Source organism: Myodes glareolus, chromosome 12 (genome assembly GCF_982192425.1).
Source record: "Myodes glareolus chromosome 12, mMyoGla1.1, whole genome shotgun sequence".
Taxonomy (NCBI): domain Eukaryota; kingdom Metazoa; phylum Chordata; class Mammalia; order Rodentia; family Cricetidae; genus Myodes; species Myodes glareolus.
The window spans coordinates 65,923,502-65,943,223 of record NC_142037.1 but is presented as its reverse complement, the minus strand read 5'-3'; the positions used below and the strand labels follow the sequence as shown (position 1 = coordinate 65,943,223).

The 19,722-nt window shown below is 32.4% G+C and overlaps 1 protein-coding gene across 15 annotated transcripts in view; it reads left to right on the top strand.

The window, feature by feature from the left end:
- Mycbp2 (MYC binding protein 2) overlaps nucleotides 1-19,722 on the top strand; it is a 226,498-nt gene that overhangs the window by 69,101 nt on the left and 137,675 nt on the right. For 14 of the 15 annotated variants that reach the window (XM_087912290.1, XM_087912289.1, XM_087912287.1 and 11 more), the window contains 5 exons: nucleotides 428-573; nucleotides 882-983; nucleotides 7,360-7,467; nucleotides 13,602-13,721; nucleotides 16,137-16,218. In XM_087912290.1, coding sequence (XP_087768416.1) covers nucleotides 428-573; nucleotides 882-983; nucleotides 7,360-7,467; nucleotides 13,602-13,721; nucleotides 16,137-16,218 — 558 coding nt within the window. The remainder of the gene's footprint in view (nucleotides 1-427; nucleotides 574-881; nucleotides 984-7,359; nucleotides 7,468-13,601; nucleotides 13,722-16,136; nucleotides 16,219-19,722) is intronic. The other variant, XM_087912283.1, reaches the window with a different exon arrangement.

The window sequence follows — 19,722 nt, the reverse complement described above, 5'->3', positions numbered from 1 at the left end:
AATTAAGTAGTTTTAGTGAAAAGAGAAAAATGGGACATGATAGTATGCCAAGAATGAAGAGGAAGAGACAAATGTGATGCCAATAAGCTGACTGATTGCTGAAGGCTGACAGCACCCCTCTTAACTTCTCTGAAAATAGAGTTAACTTGTGTTTGCTTGCCAGTTAGTGCTAAAACTGTTGCTACTTACTGAGAAACCTTGTAGAAGAATGCACAGTAATAGGTACCTGGACAGAAGTAGCATCTGTTTGGATTTTATGTAAAAATATATTAGTTGTACTCATTAGAATCATAACACAGTCTTGCATTAGTTTTTGAAAAATTCCTATTTTCCTTTATAATCATTGGAAAGGTGGTTATAGAAAATACTGTTAAAGGATTAGAATAATTTCAGCTAAGCCTGTTTTTGTTTGTTTGCTTCTACATAGGATCTGTGGTTGTGGTTCAGGAGAATCTGGCTGTGCTGTGTGTGGATGTTGCAAGGCTTGTGCAAGAGAGTTGGATGGTCAGGAGGCGAGACAAAGAGGGATTCTTGATGCAGTGAAAGAAATGATACCGTTAGACCTCCTTTTAGGTAATTTATTTATTATGTTGACTATCTTGCCCTCAACCACAATTATTATAGTTTAAATATTTTCTATCACGTTAAAACCATGGTAATGGCTAATTACCGTGATTACCGTATTACTTTTGATAATTAAAATAGCCATGCGGGATACTCTTTTTGTTTTCTTTTTATGAAAAGAATTCTTAAAATAAAGAATTGAGTTTCAAGTTGTTTTTTGCAAGCTTTTACTCTACTGAATTTTGCATAGGTATAACACTATTATATGCTTATGCTATATAACATGTGCTCTTTTATTATCTTGACCAATTATCTAGCTGTCCCTGTACCTGGGGTTAATATTGAAGAACATCTTCAGTTACGGCAAGAAGAAAAACGGCAGCGTGTCATTAGAAGGCACAGATTAGAGGACGGAAGAGGTAAGATGTAGCGACATAGAAGAGGTTCAGGGAAGCTTTCATACCCTCTCTGAGACCATTGAAATGTTTACAGAATACCCTCATTTTGTAAGAAGTCAACCAAGTTTGTAACATTCCAGTACCACGTGAAAGTTACAGGAACATATTTGTGACATCTATAATTATGCTAGTAAAAATCCATTTATTCAGTAGTATGCTAATCACCCCACAGTAAAACATGTGCCATGTAACAGCATGATGGCTCATGCCTATAATCTTAGTACTCCAGTGTTAAGACAAGAGGATTGCTACAAATTCCAAGCCTGTCTGCAGTTAAACGGTTCAAAAAATAATTTGTGCCATTGCAAAAATATAAATACCATTAGTAATGAGAATGACAAATATAAAGATCAATGTTTTACTCATCTATATTTGACCATGGGCCAAAACTTAGTTTAATCCAGACTTTTCATTTTACAAAAAAACAAACAAACAAATAAACAAAAAAACATGAGTTAAAAGTCTTATCTGCAAAAACAGGTGTATTGCTCTTATTATTTCCTTATTGTTCAGGACATTTTCTTGGCCTGAAAATATATTTAATACTTGTTGTATATAAATGAGATTTTTATATGTATCCAGTAGGCAGAAATTAATATTATGTTACTAAAATTGTTCTCCCACAGAATTGTTTTTTTCTACAATTACGACAAATCTTAAAAGTATGTACTTTTATTGTTGTGTTAAGCAAATTCTTAATCAGGAAAATATATTGACATCGCATATATTGAATACTTCATAGAAAGTACAGGATATTTGGTGCAGAAATAAGCTTATTACTGCTTTTACATGTTTTTAATCAACTCACAGTAGCTATTACCGTCATTGTCTATTTTTTCTTATTCTTTATGAAATACAATAAATAATAAAATAGTGTACCTGAAAAATCTAAGAAATTTTTGGAGTGTAGGGATTATTGTTATAGGAACTTAGAATCAGTGTTGACTGTTTCACTGAGTATTTGCCAATTTGGCTTCATGCATATAAAGTTATGGGTTTTAAAATATTTTGATGAGATTAATGCATATACTATTCTTATTTACATTTTATAAATGTTTTGGAAACATTCTGTTTTATATTTCTTTTATTAGTATTTTTGTTTAAGGTTATTATCTCCTTAGTATGCATTTTTTTATTCTTTGATCTGTTAGATTGGGTCATATGAATTGACCTACAAATCTCAGTGATTTTATAGATTTTATCCAAAGTAGAACTTTTACTTATTTCTGTGTGTCTCAAATGGAGCATCATTACATGGGCACTTTCCACAAGTAGCAGTTCTCAGCCCCTACCTGTCCTGCTGAGTCTGGAACTTGGATATTAGGGCCTAACAAAATGCTCTTTAGCAAGATTTTTGAGGGTTCTGGTGATGCCACACTGGTAAGCCAATATTTTAGGCCAGTGTGGTTCAGAGTTTTTCCCATGATTGTTCTCTGTGTGAGTCACTGCTGGGTGAGTGGTCAGTGTTCAGTACTGGAGAAGACTGCTTGTCTGTCTTTTCCTATATAAGAACAGTGATGATAGAGTTTTAACATTCCATCTCCCACTCTTACTTGTTCATTAGTGAGGAACGTATACACCCATGTGTGTATGGTGAGAGTTTGGTTATATCACTCACTTGTTTTTTTCATCATATTTTCAGTCTGTTTTAGTTGTTTCAAGGTTGATCAACATTTCAGCCCTTAGCTCTGGATCAAAGCCTATTAATTAACCTATTAAGGTTTATTGGTGCAATTTCACTACTGTTTATATGACACAAGCTGTTCGCTAGTGCTGTCACTCCAGAGGCGTCTCAGCTGGATGACAATTACAGTGATAGCCTAGCTATATTCTGTAAGGATAAACCTTAGGAACTTAGCCTCCCTGAACCTCAGTTCCTCACCTTCAGTGAGCAGCCACTGTGCCTGCCTACCTGTTAGTGGTGACCTGCATGGAAATGCAGCGCATGTGCTCAGCGGTGGGTGGCTGCTGAATCATGGTGGGAGTAGTCCATTTTCTTTCCTGCTCTAGCTTTGACGTAGTTGTTTTTCTTACAACATTTTGATTCTAATAGTAAAACATTGATTCTGATGAAGAAAAATTCCCCACTGCTTCTCTAGAATAACACAGATTCCATTTTGATATGTAAAAATTTGTTTAGTCACAAATTAGAATATAAAAATATTTTTTTTGCAGCCTATAATTCTAAAGTAGCCACATTGATATTTCTATTGCTAGGACTCTAAAAGTGTTATTTGATTGATTTAATGAATGAAATACAGTATTACTTCAAATTTCTATGCCACATAAAAGTCTTTTAAAACTAAAATATATGGACAATTTAGAAAGTGTCAGTTAAAAAAACTCTGTATATCAGTTAAAAAAAATTCATGCAAAGCTATAAACAAAATTTTGGTATTATTTCTTTAAAATTATATATATATTTTTGCTTATAGTTATTTTAGATTATTTTCTCCTGCAGTACATATTTGCATCTGTTTTTAATAATGTTTTCTAATTTTTTAAAACTCTTTACTGCATATAAAATAATTGAAACAATACAAGAATTTAGGTCCTATTCTTTGATTTAGTAACAAATTTTACTTACTTCATTGTCATATTCTAATCAGCTTTTATATATTTCTGTTTATATGCTGAATATTGTTTTATAGATTTGCTTATTGTTATAAACTTTTTAATATTTTGATAGGTCATTTTCTTTGTTCTACAGTGTTCCCATTATGCTAATAATGTTAATTGTCTATTTTAGATGTTTCCATATTTCTCTTAATTGAGATACAATTTATGGAGATATCTATGCATTTAAAACATATGGGCATATATATATATTTAGGGAAGTGACCTATTATATATTTAGGGAAGTGGCCTATTGTTATATATACATCTGCAACATTTTATTTTTATTTTTAATTAATTATTAATTTAGAACAGCATCAACAGTTTCTTTCATAAAAATGCTTCATAAGTTTCAGTTTACTATTTGAAATCTCTTCCATTGAAGGGATACCATGGTATTTAAATGTAATTTTTGTATGGGTTGATTTTTAGATTTTTGCCTCAATTAATGAGATACAATTTTAATAATCGCCTTTGTGCTCAAATTTTTTATAATTTTTAAAGAATTTGCCAAGGATAAATTGGAAGAAGTACAGTTTCTGAGTCAAAAGAAAGAAAGGAAGGAAGGAAGAAAGAAAGGAAGGAAGGAAAAGAAAAGAAAGAGAAAGAGATAGACAGGAATAGGAACAGGGAGGGAGAGTATGTGTGTCTGTGCATGTGTGTGTGGGCAGGAACATGTATCCATGTAGGCATTTGTGGAGACCCTAGGTGGTTGTTGGGATGTCTTTCTCAGTAACTCTCCACCTTCATCTTAAACTCACCACCATTAAGGGTCTCTTCCTTATATCTAGAATTTGCCTTTTTAACTGAACTGCCTAGCCAGAGAGTTCTGGCTGTCCGCTCCTCTTCCATTGATTCTACATTCTTTTTACCTGCCTATGAATGGGCCCCAAATAAATATACTTTATACATATATCAAATTTTGTAGTATTTCAGGCTTGTTTTAGTCACTGTCTTCCTACTGAAATAAACCAGTAAGTTGTACTCATTCAGACTTTTTAATACCTTAGTAGCTTTTTTTTTAACTTTTGAGAACCCTACTGTTTCCGTCTTAGTTTAGACCAACTCTTCTTTTCAGTGCTGCCGCAAAAAGTCATGTTCAGTTGTTAGCCACCCGTTATTGTCCCTTTGCAAGCCAGTATTCACTGTTATCCAAACTAGTTATTAGTCAGTGTTCTGATTAGTAGCACTTCTTTATTTAAAATCAAAAGAATCTTGACTGTCCTCATGTTCAGTTCTCACTCTTTCTCCTGCAGGCTTGGATCTGTTTGTATTCCTATTTCTAGCATCCCCCCCCCCTTTATTCTTCAGTGAACCTTTGTAGTACTTCATTTATTTTATTAAATGTGTTTAGGTGGTGTTTCTAGTATTCTCTCAATTCATACTTTTCCAACATTGTTTTTCCTCACTGTCCCTTTGGTGTCTTTCTTTTTAATATACACTGTTCATAACTTCTCAGTAGGTCATGTGTGACCCAGCCCATGCTAGACTGTATTCTTGTCTTATTTACTAGTTGTTACCTCATTTGGAGCCCAAATCGGAATATCTTTGTTGGATGACTGAAAACAATTCTGGAACTCTGATTACCTGCAGAATGGAGGTTTATTCTATTAACATTGCATGTTTGTTTTGAGCCTGGGTCACACTACGTAGATCAGGTTGAATTGGAAGTCAAGATCCTCCCAAGTGCTGGGATTATAGAGGAGTACCATCATGCCAGGCTCACAAAATAATTTCCCATGACTCTATAATCTATTTTGTACATTGGTTTCAGGGGTTTTTCCATGACTGAATAATATTGCTTAACCTTCTCAAGTTATTCTAAATCTATTAACTGCAATATCTTCCTTTCCATTTCTCTAGTTAACTCCATATTTTTTAAAAACCTGAGTCAATTAAATTGAACATAGGTCTTTTCATCATAAATGACACACAAATGTGGTTTTTTTTTTGCACTTGTTATATAATGCCATACAGTTGTTTTCATTTCTGTGTTCCTATTGTGGCACCATGTTTTTATAATTATATCTGTGGTAGCTAATATCTACTACTTACGCAGTAGCCAAAATTTTGTGAATAAGTGAATGATCGAGTTCTGTACCTGAAAAACTATTTCAGTATATAAGATACAATGCTGTTTTATAGCTTTAGGTTTCTAGCCAATGTACTGTCTGTGTTTATACATCAGAAGATTCCTAAAAGATTGAATCTTGTGAGAGACTAATTAATAAATTAATATCTGTATTTTTCTATGTAAAAATATCTGACGCCAAAGTCAAAAAGGGGTAATATAACTTACTATATTATGATAAGTTGTGGTTCCTTCAATATTCTTTTTTATAAATGGAAATTAATTAAGAGTAATGAATGCTAATTTCTTTAATAATTCACCTCATAGTCAATACATAATGAGTAAAAAAGACATTCTGTTCTTATTGAAAGAACTTTGCTTACTTTGCTTCTTTTAGAAATAGAGCTCAGTTTATATAAATTTATAGTATATAAGGAAATAATTATAAGGAAATAATACTTAATTCTTCTAACATTAAATTTTCATGTTTGTATTATAATTAATCACTTAAAATATTTTTCTTGCCTTTTCCAAGTATTGGTGCTACTCATCTTTTTGTTGAATATAGGAACATGATCTAAGTGTTTCTTTATTCACTTGTTTTATGTTTGCTAAAGAATACCATATATTAAAATGTAAAATTTATTATGACTGTAGTTTCAATTTTTCGATTATTAGCTAAATTAATTAAATTCAAGAGCAGTAGAGAGTCATGAAAAATTTTCAGCATTTATATATCTTCATAATTATCTTTTCAAATGCTCATGGGTTAACTCTGAAACTTAGAGTAAATTTTGAAGACTTTGTTGATTGTTCTACTTTTATTCTTAAAGTGTAATCCAAATTACTTTTTCTTTTCAAGCTAAATGTTCACAGGAAAAAAATGATCTTTTAAAGATATTTTGACTGTAGATATTTTCCTTAAGAACTAAATAAGGGAAGTAACAAATGTGTATGATTATGTTTTATATTATGATGCCTTAGAAATAAATGGCTTAATGAATGTTAACTAATGTTCATAAAATGTTAATTGAAGTAGATAGTCCTATCTACTGTCTATATGAGACTCAATCTAGGTTATCCTTGTTTCCACACATAGATATTTATTTATGTATGTGCTCACTCATAAGTGTTTAGGGTTTGCTTCTCAACATCTAGTTTGATAATGCTTTTACAACATGTAGAAATGTCAGTAACAATTTCACTTTGGTTTTATAGAAAAGCTGATAAAGATCTGGAATTATCTGGAATATCTTACTGATTAACTTAAAAATTAGTTGTGTTCTGTTATTTCAAAAGGAAATAAAATTGTTTTTATTCAGTATATGTTTACTAATCTTTAATATATGTTATTGAAAAATACTTTTAAGATTATTTTAGTAGAACATCTAGATTATCTGTTTGAGACTGTTAGGAAATGCCCAGTTCCTTTAAAAATATAAGATTGGATTTTTTACTTTATAAACTATACTTGAGACAGTAATGTCTTAGATGGTGAATAGGTCATGGGTTGGGAAATTGGAAAAAAGTAAAGAGTCCAAAACAGTTAAAAATAATTTTCTCATGAGTGTTTGCTTTAATTATTTTTGTTCATTATAGTGTTTTCATTTTGTGAGCTTTTCTATGCACATACAAAATGTTTCTCCTCAGGCCCCCTTGTATTTGCTGGTCCTATTTTTATGAACCACCGAGAACAGGCTCTAGCCAGACTCAGATCCCATCCTGCTCAGCTAAAGCATAAACGGGACAAGCACAAAGGTATTTGGTCTTCCTTATCACCTAGGTGGGATGCTCTCCCAGCCTCTTCCACTCATTGGGATTTTGTCTCTGGGAAAATGCACAAACTGACTCTGTTGCTTTGCTTCTGTGGGTGGATAGCCTGAGGAGAAAGAACACGCTGAGAGTGGTGCTGTCTGCGTGGATGTGTGCTTCTCTCTCTATTGCTGGGAGTGTGTTCACAGTGTGTCTCTCATTTTTCCCAGTGTCCTAATTTAAAAAGGTAAAAAGTATCATTCCTTTCTCTTTATCCTTTATCCTTGGATTTTTGATGATCATAGTATAGTATTTTAGTCCTTCTCAATGCTGTTAATAATGCTTTAGCATTAACGAAATTATTAAATACAATATGTAAAATATGTTAATACTGCCAATGTATTTTTCCTACTATTTTAATGCTAACAGTGTCCTGGAATATAGAAATAAATCCTCTTGCTATCTGAGCGCCATATAGGAAGAGAAATGAGTAGAAGATAAAAATATATAAATGTTGTAGTTTTCAAGAGAGGTCAGAGTTCTAACCAAAGAGAGAGAGACTTGAGAGTCTCCTTCGACATTGTTTATTTCATAATCAGAGTTCTGGATTAAGGAAAAATAATCACAAGATGTGCTGATAACTTGTTTTGAACTACTAATTGTAGCTAAGCTAATATCAGGAAATAATTAGTGAAGAAAAAATTTTATTTTTTATATAAATTGTATCTTGAATTCAAGCATGGGAAACAGATATCTTCATTGGCTAGTCCAGTTTATATCTGATGTTTCCTAAAATATCTAAGGTTGGACTGAAGATAGTTGGAAATTTTAAAAGTATATTCTGTATAGACAGGTTAATCTAACTGTGTATATCTTACTTTTTTCCTTTGGCCAAAAGACTTTAACCCATCTTTTAAAAATTACTTTCATGGGCTAGAGAGATGGCTCAAAGGTTAAGAACACTGGCTACTCTTCTAGAATTGCTGAGTTCATCACCCAACAACCCCATGGTGGCTCACAGCCATCTAGTATGAGATCTGGTGCCCTCTTCTGGTATGCAGGCATACTGCAGTAAGAACATCATATAATATAAACATAAACACCATATAAATATAAATTTTAAAAAACTTACTTTTAAAAGTGACTGGTCGTGCCAGCTTTATTACTTGCCCTTCTCAGATTGTCAGTTTGCTACTCAAAGCAAAAACAAAACAAAGCAAACAAAACAAAGAGTTCAAACTTAAGTGTTTTAAATGTAATATCACTTGTTAATATAGGATTTATGTTTGCTTTATTTACTGGGTAATCAAACAATTCATGTATACATAAATCTGTAGAATAGATTTTAAATTGTGTAAATTTATTTTCTATTTGCCAGAATCTGTGGAATCATCCTCCTCTTTTAGTGCAGATTTTCTTAATTTCTTTTCTCAATAGGTGTATTACTAGGATTTTAAGATTTTCCCTAAAGTAGAATAATAATATATCCCTATTTCATGAGACAGATTAAAAAGTATCTTACTGATAAATCACCCCTTTTAAAAATTGTTTTGAGTATAGTATTAAATGTAGACTGGTGTTACAGATTTAAATAGTACTTCCCCTAATGTTATAGACTTATTAACTATAGAAACTTTTAAACAAAAGTTTAAACAAAAATCATTTTTGTTTGCCATTGGATTATTCTTTGTAATGCTGTAACAGTCTTCGAGAAGGGTGCGGGTGTCCAGTGCAGAGCCAGGTTTGTTTGTTCATTTATGTATTTTCCTGGTTTATAGAGCAAGTCTGTTTCATCTCTTTACTCCTGAATGAATGTAGTGTTAACTTATGAGATAGTGTCCTATTTCTGTAAATAATAATTTACCATTCACTACTTCTTGTTTGCTCACTATATTAATTGGCCGGCTGTTATTCACTGTCCCGTCTTTTATTCCTCTCTCTCTCTCTATTGACTGCTCTTATTACATTTCACCATCTTTTAATATTTTTCTTTTATACATTTTTTCTTTTTAATACGTTGGCCTTTAGTTTATCCACTAGAAGTTCACTGTGCTAATTGTTTTCTTCTGACCTAAGTATAATTATAAAATATGTTGCGGTTACAAGTGTAGGATGATAAGAGTTATTTTTCTGCCCTGTAGCTTTTTAAGGGTTAAAAACTAGATTTATTAGCAGCACTGCTTCCTAAGATGGAAGGCTGAAGAGTTTTGGTCAACTGCACAGAGCTCAGAGATACTCACAGCATGACAGACTTTGATTAAAAACCTTGGCTGTGTAAGACTGAATCGCTGACTAGAATTCTTCATAACATATGTAGGTTGTTTGAAAATGGGATCGTAAGCTAGATTTCTAAAATAATCCCTAGATTAACTTTATCTTCAACTACTTCTCAACATCCGAGTAGTTTTTTGATATGTTGTATCTAGTTATGAACATCTGAATTATTATAGGAATAGTCTTTGAATCTATTTTAGAGTGACTGGGTGTGACATTTTGCTAAGCACCTGGGAATGTTTTCTGCTCTTTCTGTTTGGGAGTTCTATAGAATATATTAGATCTATTATGACCTTGATTATGGTTCAGTTTTCATCCTAAATCTTTTATTTACTCCAAGTATACAGCTCTTCTTAAATTTGTTAGTCTTTTTAGCTTCCATGTCTTTATTTTATAAGCATAAATAACTTGCAGCCTGTATTACTATAAAGACTGTCTTAAGAAATATGACATGCATGTATTATATTTGCACATGAAAATCCACCATGAATGCTAGCCTTAACTCTTTTAACTGCACTATTAGCTTCTGGTTTAGAATTCTCTTGAATGTACAAAATCTGCAATTTTATTAAGTATGTAAAGAATTTATAGTTTATTTTTTTATCCAAAGATTTAAGGTGTCCGTGATTTGGTGATGAGAAGAAAAAACACACATGACCCTTATTTATGTTCAAATTCTAAATTAGTTATACCATTTGTGACATTGGGCTGGTTACATAACCCCTTTGAATTTTAATAAATGGGAAAATAATACCTATGTCGTTGGACTGTTTTGCTGATTAAAGCAAATAACAATGATCAATAGTAGTAAATATTGATTGAATACTTTCTGTAAATTGCTTGATCCTCAAAAGAATATTATGAAGTGTGCACCATTGTTGCTGTTTGATAAGTGGGAAAGCTAATTTAAAAGATCCAATGTCTAGTTGTTACACCATTAGCTAGGATTCTAGTCTAGCCGCTGCTTAGCCACTGTGGCACTGAAAGTTTTATAATGTTTAGCACAATAAAGTACTTAGGATATTGCAGGTGCTGCTGCTCTCTGTGTTTTATTTAATGATTTTTCTCAAAGTACTCACTGTGTTCCATGATCCGTTTTAGGTTTGTATGACCAAGGTTAGCTCAAAAATGCATGGCTTGAAGTAAAAATGTAAATGGTATCCATCATTTAGATGTTATCTCTTCTATCTTTACACAAATATGTCACAGAAGATAAATGCAGCATTTTAAACACGTATCTGCCAAGATTTCATAGTTTTAATATCATATTCTAGATACATTTGAACACCGATTAAAAAAAAGACAATTATGTACGTGCCAACAGACTATTCAGACCTACATTATTTTCTGGCAGAAGAGGAAGTTCTTTAGCTGCTCATTAATCTTCTCGTAGTAATGAGTTTGAACATATTTGACCTTGCTCAAGTATACTTGCTGATTCTTGATTTGAACTACATTTTCCAAACTTTAAAAAATCTAAATTATTATGATTAAATTATATTTTTATATCAAATCCCAGGTGTGTGTGCGTGTTTAAAACTCTGCCATCTTTATTTTTTTACTAATACTTTCACAATCTGTAATATTAAGGTATGGTTTTATATATAGGATGTTTACATGAACACTTTACAAAATGTTTCTAAGTGGAATTTTAATTTCTCCAATAAAATCTTTCTTTTATTAATATAAATTTCATTTACTAAATTATTAAGCCTTTAATATTTTCTCTTCTCTGATGCTATAGTCTTTTGTGGGATTTGTATTTATATTAGCCTCTAATTCATGGGTGGAGAAAAAGCTTAAAGTCAAGGTAAAAGTTTCTAAGTAGACAAATACATTCATACAAAGTGGACTAATATTTAAAGTGTTTCATTGAGTCTGGTAAAATGCGAAAATAACTAATGTTAATTTAAATCACTCTTGCTTTTAATAATTTTATATATTTACCAGTTATGAGGAAGTTATAGAACTTCTTCCCATCTAGTGTCTGATTAAATAAACTTTGGAAAACATAGTATTATTTTTTTTTCCTGAGGTCATGAATCTATTCCACCATCTTCCCAGATGAGAGAGAGCCTTTAAATGGGGGATACATTTGATCTAGACTGAAAGTGTTAGGACTTTTTCTTTAATTTGTTTTTTTCTTTGGTTTAATAGACAAACCCACATTAGAAAACTTAGCAAAAGAGGAATTATTTTTTTATCCTGTTATAGTAAAACCTCTCACTAATTCCGGTGTAGTTTTGTGATTTTTTTTAATAAAAAATTCAAAGTAATTTCTTCCTCTGAATTTTCAGGGTCATACTTTTAAGGGGAAACCTGTCTAAAATCAATAGCTTTTCAAACCAAGGGCTCAAGAAATGAAGGATTCCTTCAACGTGCCTTCTACCTCTGGGGCCAGCAGTTAATTCTTGTATGTTAAAGGACTTTCATGTTTATGTTACATTTTAATGCAATGTTGACCTATTTTGAAGTCTGATGTAGGGGAGCATATTTTCTTCATTGTGGTATTTAATTTGTAATCTGTATTGCCTGAAGATAGCAAAACTGAGCTTTAACTTAAATATTCTGTAATTAATTCTTCTTCAGTAAGTCACATGGGCCTACCCGTTGTATGCTATCCCGAATTAGTGAGGTTTTACTTCCTAGTGTTAGCAATTATTTAAAGATTGTTAGAAAGTATTCAAAGGTTTTAAGATGAAGGCCATTGTCTTACAAAGAATGTTACACTTTAGATCAAGTTTGTGTTAACTAAATATTAATGAAAGTAAATCGAAGTGAATGAAGTGAAAACTTAATAATTGAATGTTCTCATATTTAATATTTAAAATATGTGTCTGCATGTTGTATACACTTCTTTATTGTTCCCATGCTACAATGGAGTGCTTTAGCCCAGGTGCCCTGTGGAAATTCCTTCCAGATGTTCATTTGTACTGTGTGAAAGGAATTTGAGTATTGATATAAAGGTCATATTTGTTTCAGAAAGCAAGCTGTCTGTCTGATTAACACATTACCAACTTCAAGTTTTAATATTCTAGAGTGTGAGTGCTCTGGTTAGAATAGCCACATTTCTAAATCATATGTCGTGAACAGTGGTTGAAAGAAGCCTAAAGCAAGTGGAGAGGCAAACATTAGGAAAAGAATAAAGATAGAAAGAAGGTTTGGTGGGCTACAGTGAGTGGGGCCAGGAAGAAAGCCACAGACTAGAATACGGAGGGAAAGAAAGAGAGGGCGATGAATGGGAATAGGCCATTGAACTACAGCATCTTCAGTAAAAATCTTTGGTCTTTATACAGTTTTTTAAGTTTTGTTGAGTTCTGCCGTCCTGGTAGACAGAAAGGCCAGAGCCTTTCTGAGAGCTGGATAAGAAACCTGTCATTTGTGAGTCTACTAGAATTTTGTAAATAGCGAGTACTAACAGTATCACTAAGTGAAATTATTGTTAAATTCTTTTGCATGTTGTTATTTTATGCAAACTAAATTTTTCCATATCTAATTTAAATTTCACATTTAAATTTTATTTCTGTTATTTAATTGTGCATTTTCATTACACAGCTAATTAGCTGAGTAGGTTTTATCCATACCTAAATCCTATTTTTTTAATTTTGTTTAATAGTATTTATAACTGAAATACACACACATATATATATACATTTATGCATATATATTGTATATGCATAGACGTATATATATTTGTTCAAACTGTCTTCTTTGCAGGTAGCTTCTTGATCTATCACTTCTAACAATGACAGGGTCTTCTTGCTTATTCCTTTTAACATTTTTTCTTTTTTCTTCTATAGTAAAGTGATTTTAAAATTTATTATGAATCTGAATAATGGTTTAATCATTAATTATAACATTTTCAGATGGAAGTGGAGATAGAGGGGAAAAGGATGCAAGCAAAATCACAACCTATCCTCCAGGCTCCGTGAGGTTTGACTGTGAACTCCGAGCAGTGCAAGTCAGCTGTGGATTTCACCATTCAGGTAGCAGCTGAAACTTTGGGGTATAACTTCATTTTTACAATTGTGCATACCTTGCTTCTAATTGATAAATTATAAGCTGTTGCCTGCATGTCAAGGCACCGTATCTCTCAAGTTGATAAGTATTTTTTAATTGCAGAATCTCTTAAAAACTATAGCATGATGAAAGAATAATGTACTTGTCACCAGATCTGACTTCTAGTTTGTCTACTGATAAACTTTGTAATCCATTTCAAGAAGTTATTAGAGATGAAATAATTCCTGAAGTGCCATTCAATTCTAAAATCCCCTATCTCTTATAATATTACCCCATGTTTTATTAGTGCTAAAGTAGAAATATATATATATCGTTAAAATAAAATATATTTTAGTAAATCATTGGCTTTCCATTTAAATAGCTTAAGTTACATTATTAAAAATGAATCTGTGTTTTCTAACTTGATAAGACATTCACAAATCTTAGTTTCTGTTGTTTTGTTGATGTTTATAGTCGTTTAGAGACTAACCTACCTGCTTGCCTCTAATATTCTAGATATTAGAGAACAGAATTTTATATGTGCTTACCCATTATGAAGATAAACCAACATGTATCACTAAATGCTAATGTTATTCAATGGTATTTGTCAGAGTTTTAAAGTGTATATAATGAGAAGCATGCATTTTAATGATCTATAAAATACTCTTCAGAAATAAAATTTTATTAATTTTTTTAATAAATATAGAGTTAAGCAAGCTACTCTTGCCTAATTTTTATATTGGTTATTTTTTGATACAAGATCTTATTGTGTACTCCTTGCTGGCCTAGAATTTACTGTATAGATACAGCTAGACTCAGATTCACAGAGATCCCTTTGCCTTTGCTTTCCAAAGACTGGGATTGAAGATGTGTACTGCCACACCTTTCTTACCTATTTTTAAATTAATATTTTTCTCTTTTGAGAATTTTATACAATGTATTTTTATCACATTCACTCTCCCACAACCCCAATTCTTCCCAGATCTCTGCTTACCTCCATACCCACCCAACCTTTTTTTGCTCTCTTTCCTTTTTTTAACCCATTAAGTCAAGTTTGTATTGCCCAAAGACTCTTTGGGACCTGCCCTGAAGTGTAGTTAACCTACCAGGCTTTACATCCTTAATAAATAAATAAATAAATGCCTTTCCCTCTCACATTAGCTATCAAATTCCAAAAGCTCACATGCTTGTGATGGGACTTCATACCCACCTCCCCGTTCTGTGTTGAGATTTTGTCTGTCGTAGCCTTGTATGGATCTTGGTCATACTGTCACAATTACTGAAAGTCCTTAAATACACTTGCCCTTTTGTGTCTAGAAAATGCTATTTTCTTGTAGTCATCTATCATCTCTGGCTTTTACAATCTTTCTACCCCTTGTTCCATGAAGATTACTTAGCCTTGTGTGGAAGGGTAGTGTATTGATGTCCCATTTAGGGTTGAGTACTCTGAAGTCTTTTATTCTCTGCTGGTTGGCCAGTTGTGGTTCTTTTTGCTAACTGACATCTACTACACAAAGAAGCTTCTCTGGTGGGAGTTGAGAGATGCCCTTATCCATGAGTATATCTATAAGTCATTTGGATTTATTTTTGCTAAATAAATTATGTCCATTTAGCACAGTAATAATAGTAGAGTCTCCCCTGTGATCTATAATCTGTCTAGCTACAGGTTGGCCCTGTTAAGGGTGTCAGGTGTGGTTTCTATTTCATGAAGTGAGTCTTAAATATAATCCAAAAGTGGTTGGTTACTTCAAAAAAAATCATGCCATTATTGTTCCAGGAGGATTATTTTGCCAAGATGGTCATTGTTGTAGCTCAAATGGTTCTAAATTAGGTAACAGTGATGATTACTTTCTCTGTGGGTAATATGTATATATCGCTGTTAAAGCTAGCCAAGTGGGTGAAGCCTCAAGAACCATTCTTGCTTTACTTTTCCATTTTTTATGGTTCAGGTATGTAGTATGTGCAAATATGCAGTAGGGTTTTGTCATCAATTTTTAGAGATGAACTAAAAGAATTTTCAATAGCTTCAGATGTTTAGAGGGACTCTTTGAGACCACAATGGACAACAGCTAAAAAAGAAATGACCTATTCCTGGCATTGGGTTGTTTTTTTTCTTTTTATTATCATTATTTTTGCCTGTGTGTGTTGTCTAGTTGTGATATTGTCCCTCTACCATAAGGTAACTTCTACTTTAATAGGTTTCCACATGACTTTCTCAGAGCCTGTCATGTAAGTTATCCTTCCCTATATTCTTTGCTGCCTTTCCATCACACATTCATCTAATTTTTTATTAACTATTTTTAACGACTACACATTTAACAGTGAAAGTTATATTGCTTTCATTATTGCAATAATAAAATTATAAAATGCTTATAATAAAACTATTAAACTGTTGGTTTCAGTGGTTTTGATGGAAAATGGAGACGTCTATACATTTGGATATGGGCAGCATGGCCAGCTGGGACATGGGGATGTCAATTCCAGGTACTGACTAACTTTATTTTTCTATAGTTTAATCTTTTTTCTCATACCCCTTTCTTTTCCACCTTTTTGTTTGTGTGCGCATGTATTTGTGTGTGTGTGTGCATGTATGTGTGTGTACACTGAAATAGTGCATTATTGCTTTTGCGAACATGCCCAAAATTTATTGGTGGTTTTTGATTGTGTGGTTGAGTGCTTATGGGAGGTAGTTTGTTTTGTAGTTTAATGAGAATAGTTGATAGGCATTTTATGTGCTCTAGATATAAGAGTGACTAGAACTGCTACAAAATTCTTTTACAGTTACTCTTTTATTCACAAGTATTCAATAAATGCTAAACAGTACTATTGGTGCCTTTAATGTTCTAACCTGTTTTAAGCAATAACCCATGCTAGAGTCAAAGCTGATCATATTGACTCAGTTGTTTTTCACTGTACTAATCCCACTCTTGGTGCTTTTGGAAAATGGGTGTCCAAAGGTTTATAAGACTTTTATTCATTTATTTCTGAAATGGGTCTAATAAGATTTAAAAATTTTTAATTTGTTTTGTTTTGTTCATTGTGCTTCTAAGTTTCTGAATTCCAAATTTACCATTTGCTGTAAACTTAAAGACAGATCTTCAGAGCTATATAGTTCTGGTACATTGGATATAAGATAATATTTCTGAATTTTATCTTTCTTTTCTTATCTTTCTACCCAAATACACTATTTGATCCTAGTTTCTGAAAGTGTATAGAAAAGGTTCGCATCCTTACCTCACCACTTCCTGCAAATGATGTGATTGTAATGTATCTGAGCCTTAGCTTTCAGTTCCTGTCTAAGGTTGCAGAATCTATGTAACACATAAAGACATGGAATGTACACATACACATATACAGGTGAAAGTTTTATTTTCTGTTCTTCGCCTGCTTTTCCAATAATTTAGTAAATGAACCCATGAGTATCAGGGGATAAGTTCAAAGAACGTTTCAGAGACCTGCAATTAGCCTTTGGAGATATCTTGAAAGATGTCAGATCTGACAGTGCACTTACTTAGAACTCAGTGGTAGCATTTTGTATATAGTATCTATAAACTGTAACAGTTCTAGGATCTCTCCCTTTAGTTTTTGTTTGATTTGAACTGATGCGTTCATGAGGACATTAATTCACAATGCATACCTCTGAAGTGGCAATAATTTATTACCCAAGTTTGCTGTCCTCAAAATTGAGAATCTCTTACCCTTTGACTGATCGTCCCATCCATATTACTGAACTCTCTAGTTGAAAACAAACAGCAAACAAACAAAACACCTGCTTCATTTATTTGTTCTACTTTATTTTTTTGTTTATTTATTTATTTTGAGACATGACTTTTCTGCACTCTACTTTTATTGCCTACCTATGTATAATAACTGTTTTTCATTTATTGACAATTTAGTGTAACTCACAGTGTTTTTTAATACTCAGTTTTATAATTATAAGCAGTATAGTGTAATGGTTCTTTATACTAATTTTATCTTGACACTCATAAAGTAGTTATATATATATATATATATATATAGTTCTACAAATATATTTCTCTCTGTTTTTATTTATATATGAAATATTTTATTAAAATTCAATTTTTAAATTTTTTAAAATATTTCACTACTTTATGAGTTTATATACTATACATAAATACATATATTCCATTACATATTTGTATACACACACATACATACAGAGGATTTGAGTTGATCAGTGCTGTGTTTCCTACAGCCCTCTACTCTTAGTCTTTTTTCCTTTTCACTTTATTTCTTACACAGTTGAGAAATTATTTCATCTTTTCACTCTAACTAGTGTGCTACATAAATGTACGAATCTGCCTATATTTTTCATAGCTGTGTTTAAGGACCCGTAAAAAATTAAATCACCATATTCATATAGATGGACATCATTTCAGATTCAGCTTGTGTCTCTCTACAGTGAGCATAATTCTGCTTTTGAATGACTTTGTTGTTATTCTTTTTAAAACATTTTGAGAGCTTGCTGATAGACATTCCTGTCAGAAAAAAAAATTACAAAATTTCTGCAGTGTATTACAGGTAAACTGAAAGCTTGTTTACAAGGTAAAGTTTTTTTCAGGTCTCCTGAAGCTTAGTCATGGTCTTCCTAGAAATCCTATTTGTTTATCTCAAAAATCAGTTCTTTTAATCCTAATCAAGGCATTTATCTGTTCCCATAACCACCAACTGAGCAAATGATCTGATTTTGAATTGTTCTGTTCACCAGGCTTTTTCCCAGCACAGGATCTGCATAAACATCACAACAAAATAAAATTGTAAGATGGGCAATTCTTCCTCCCACAAACCGTATAACTCTGCTTTCCACTCTCATCGTCCCCCACTCATTTCTTTATGCTATAAGTGAGAAAGAGGTTTACTTTCATCACTCCTTGGAGCCTTCTGCCTACGTATTTTTTTTTTAGAATCTGTGTAATTCTGTTTCCTCTCTCCCTTCTGACCTCTTAAGACTGTTTATCTATATTAATGCTTTCACACTTCCTCAGATCTTATATCTTAAATGGAATAAGCCTGCTCTTCAACTGCCTTTTTGTTTTAGCCGTTGGTTCTTCTTGTTTTTTCTTTTACTACTGGTATGCTTGAACTCCATGTCTGGTGTGGTGCTTTGCGTGCTGCTGCCTGCTCTGGCGGCTCCCTGCCTTTCCAGAGCATTGGCATGCACATTATTGGGCTGTCTTGAAATTCTCTTTCAAGAATTCTCACTCTCATTTCCCAGGATTTCTTTCTTCTTTTCTTCTTCATACCCAGAATAGCAAAAACCTCTTCATCCTGCTCTGTAACAAGCTACACAGATTCTTTCTTTTTCTAAAAAGAAGTGAATGCTTCTCCCATCTACCCTGTTGTTTCCTTTCCCCATACTTGATCATTTCCCAAGACTGAAGATTATAAAATCAGTTACTACATCTAGTTGCTTTATTTAATTCCTGTTAAGATGTGACACGCCATTGAATACAAGGTCAGCACATTTCTTCTGTTAAAGGTAACAGCTGAATATCTAAAAACTAAAGTCATGTACAACTGTCAGATATAACCATCTTTTCATAACTCATCATTCCTAGTTTATAATTTTATCATTACTTACTCTGATTTCTATTTCTAGTTGACAGTCTTGCTCTTTTCCAAGTCATTTTCAGTTGTATTCTATCGAATTTTAGTGGAAAATTTTATATAATTTTGAAGTATAATTTGCTCTCAAAAGAGCTTCCTTTTTGTGTTTTTCTTCTGCAATATTTTTTCAATTACAGATGACAGTTACTAAAAATGGCTAATAACGTAGTTTATAAAAATAGGTAAGGATACTAGGCTATCATTTTCCTAAAACACATTTCCTATGTGTTTACTATGTGCCAGGCATGGATCCAGACACTTCTTGATTATTTCCAGGGATCGCATGGGACAGACACAGTTTCCTACTATTCTCTATATTGTAAGGAGAAACTGAAACACTGGATGAGTTGATCTATACTG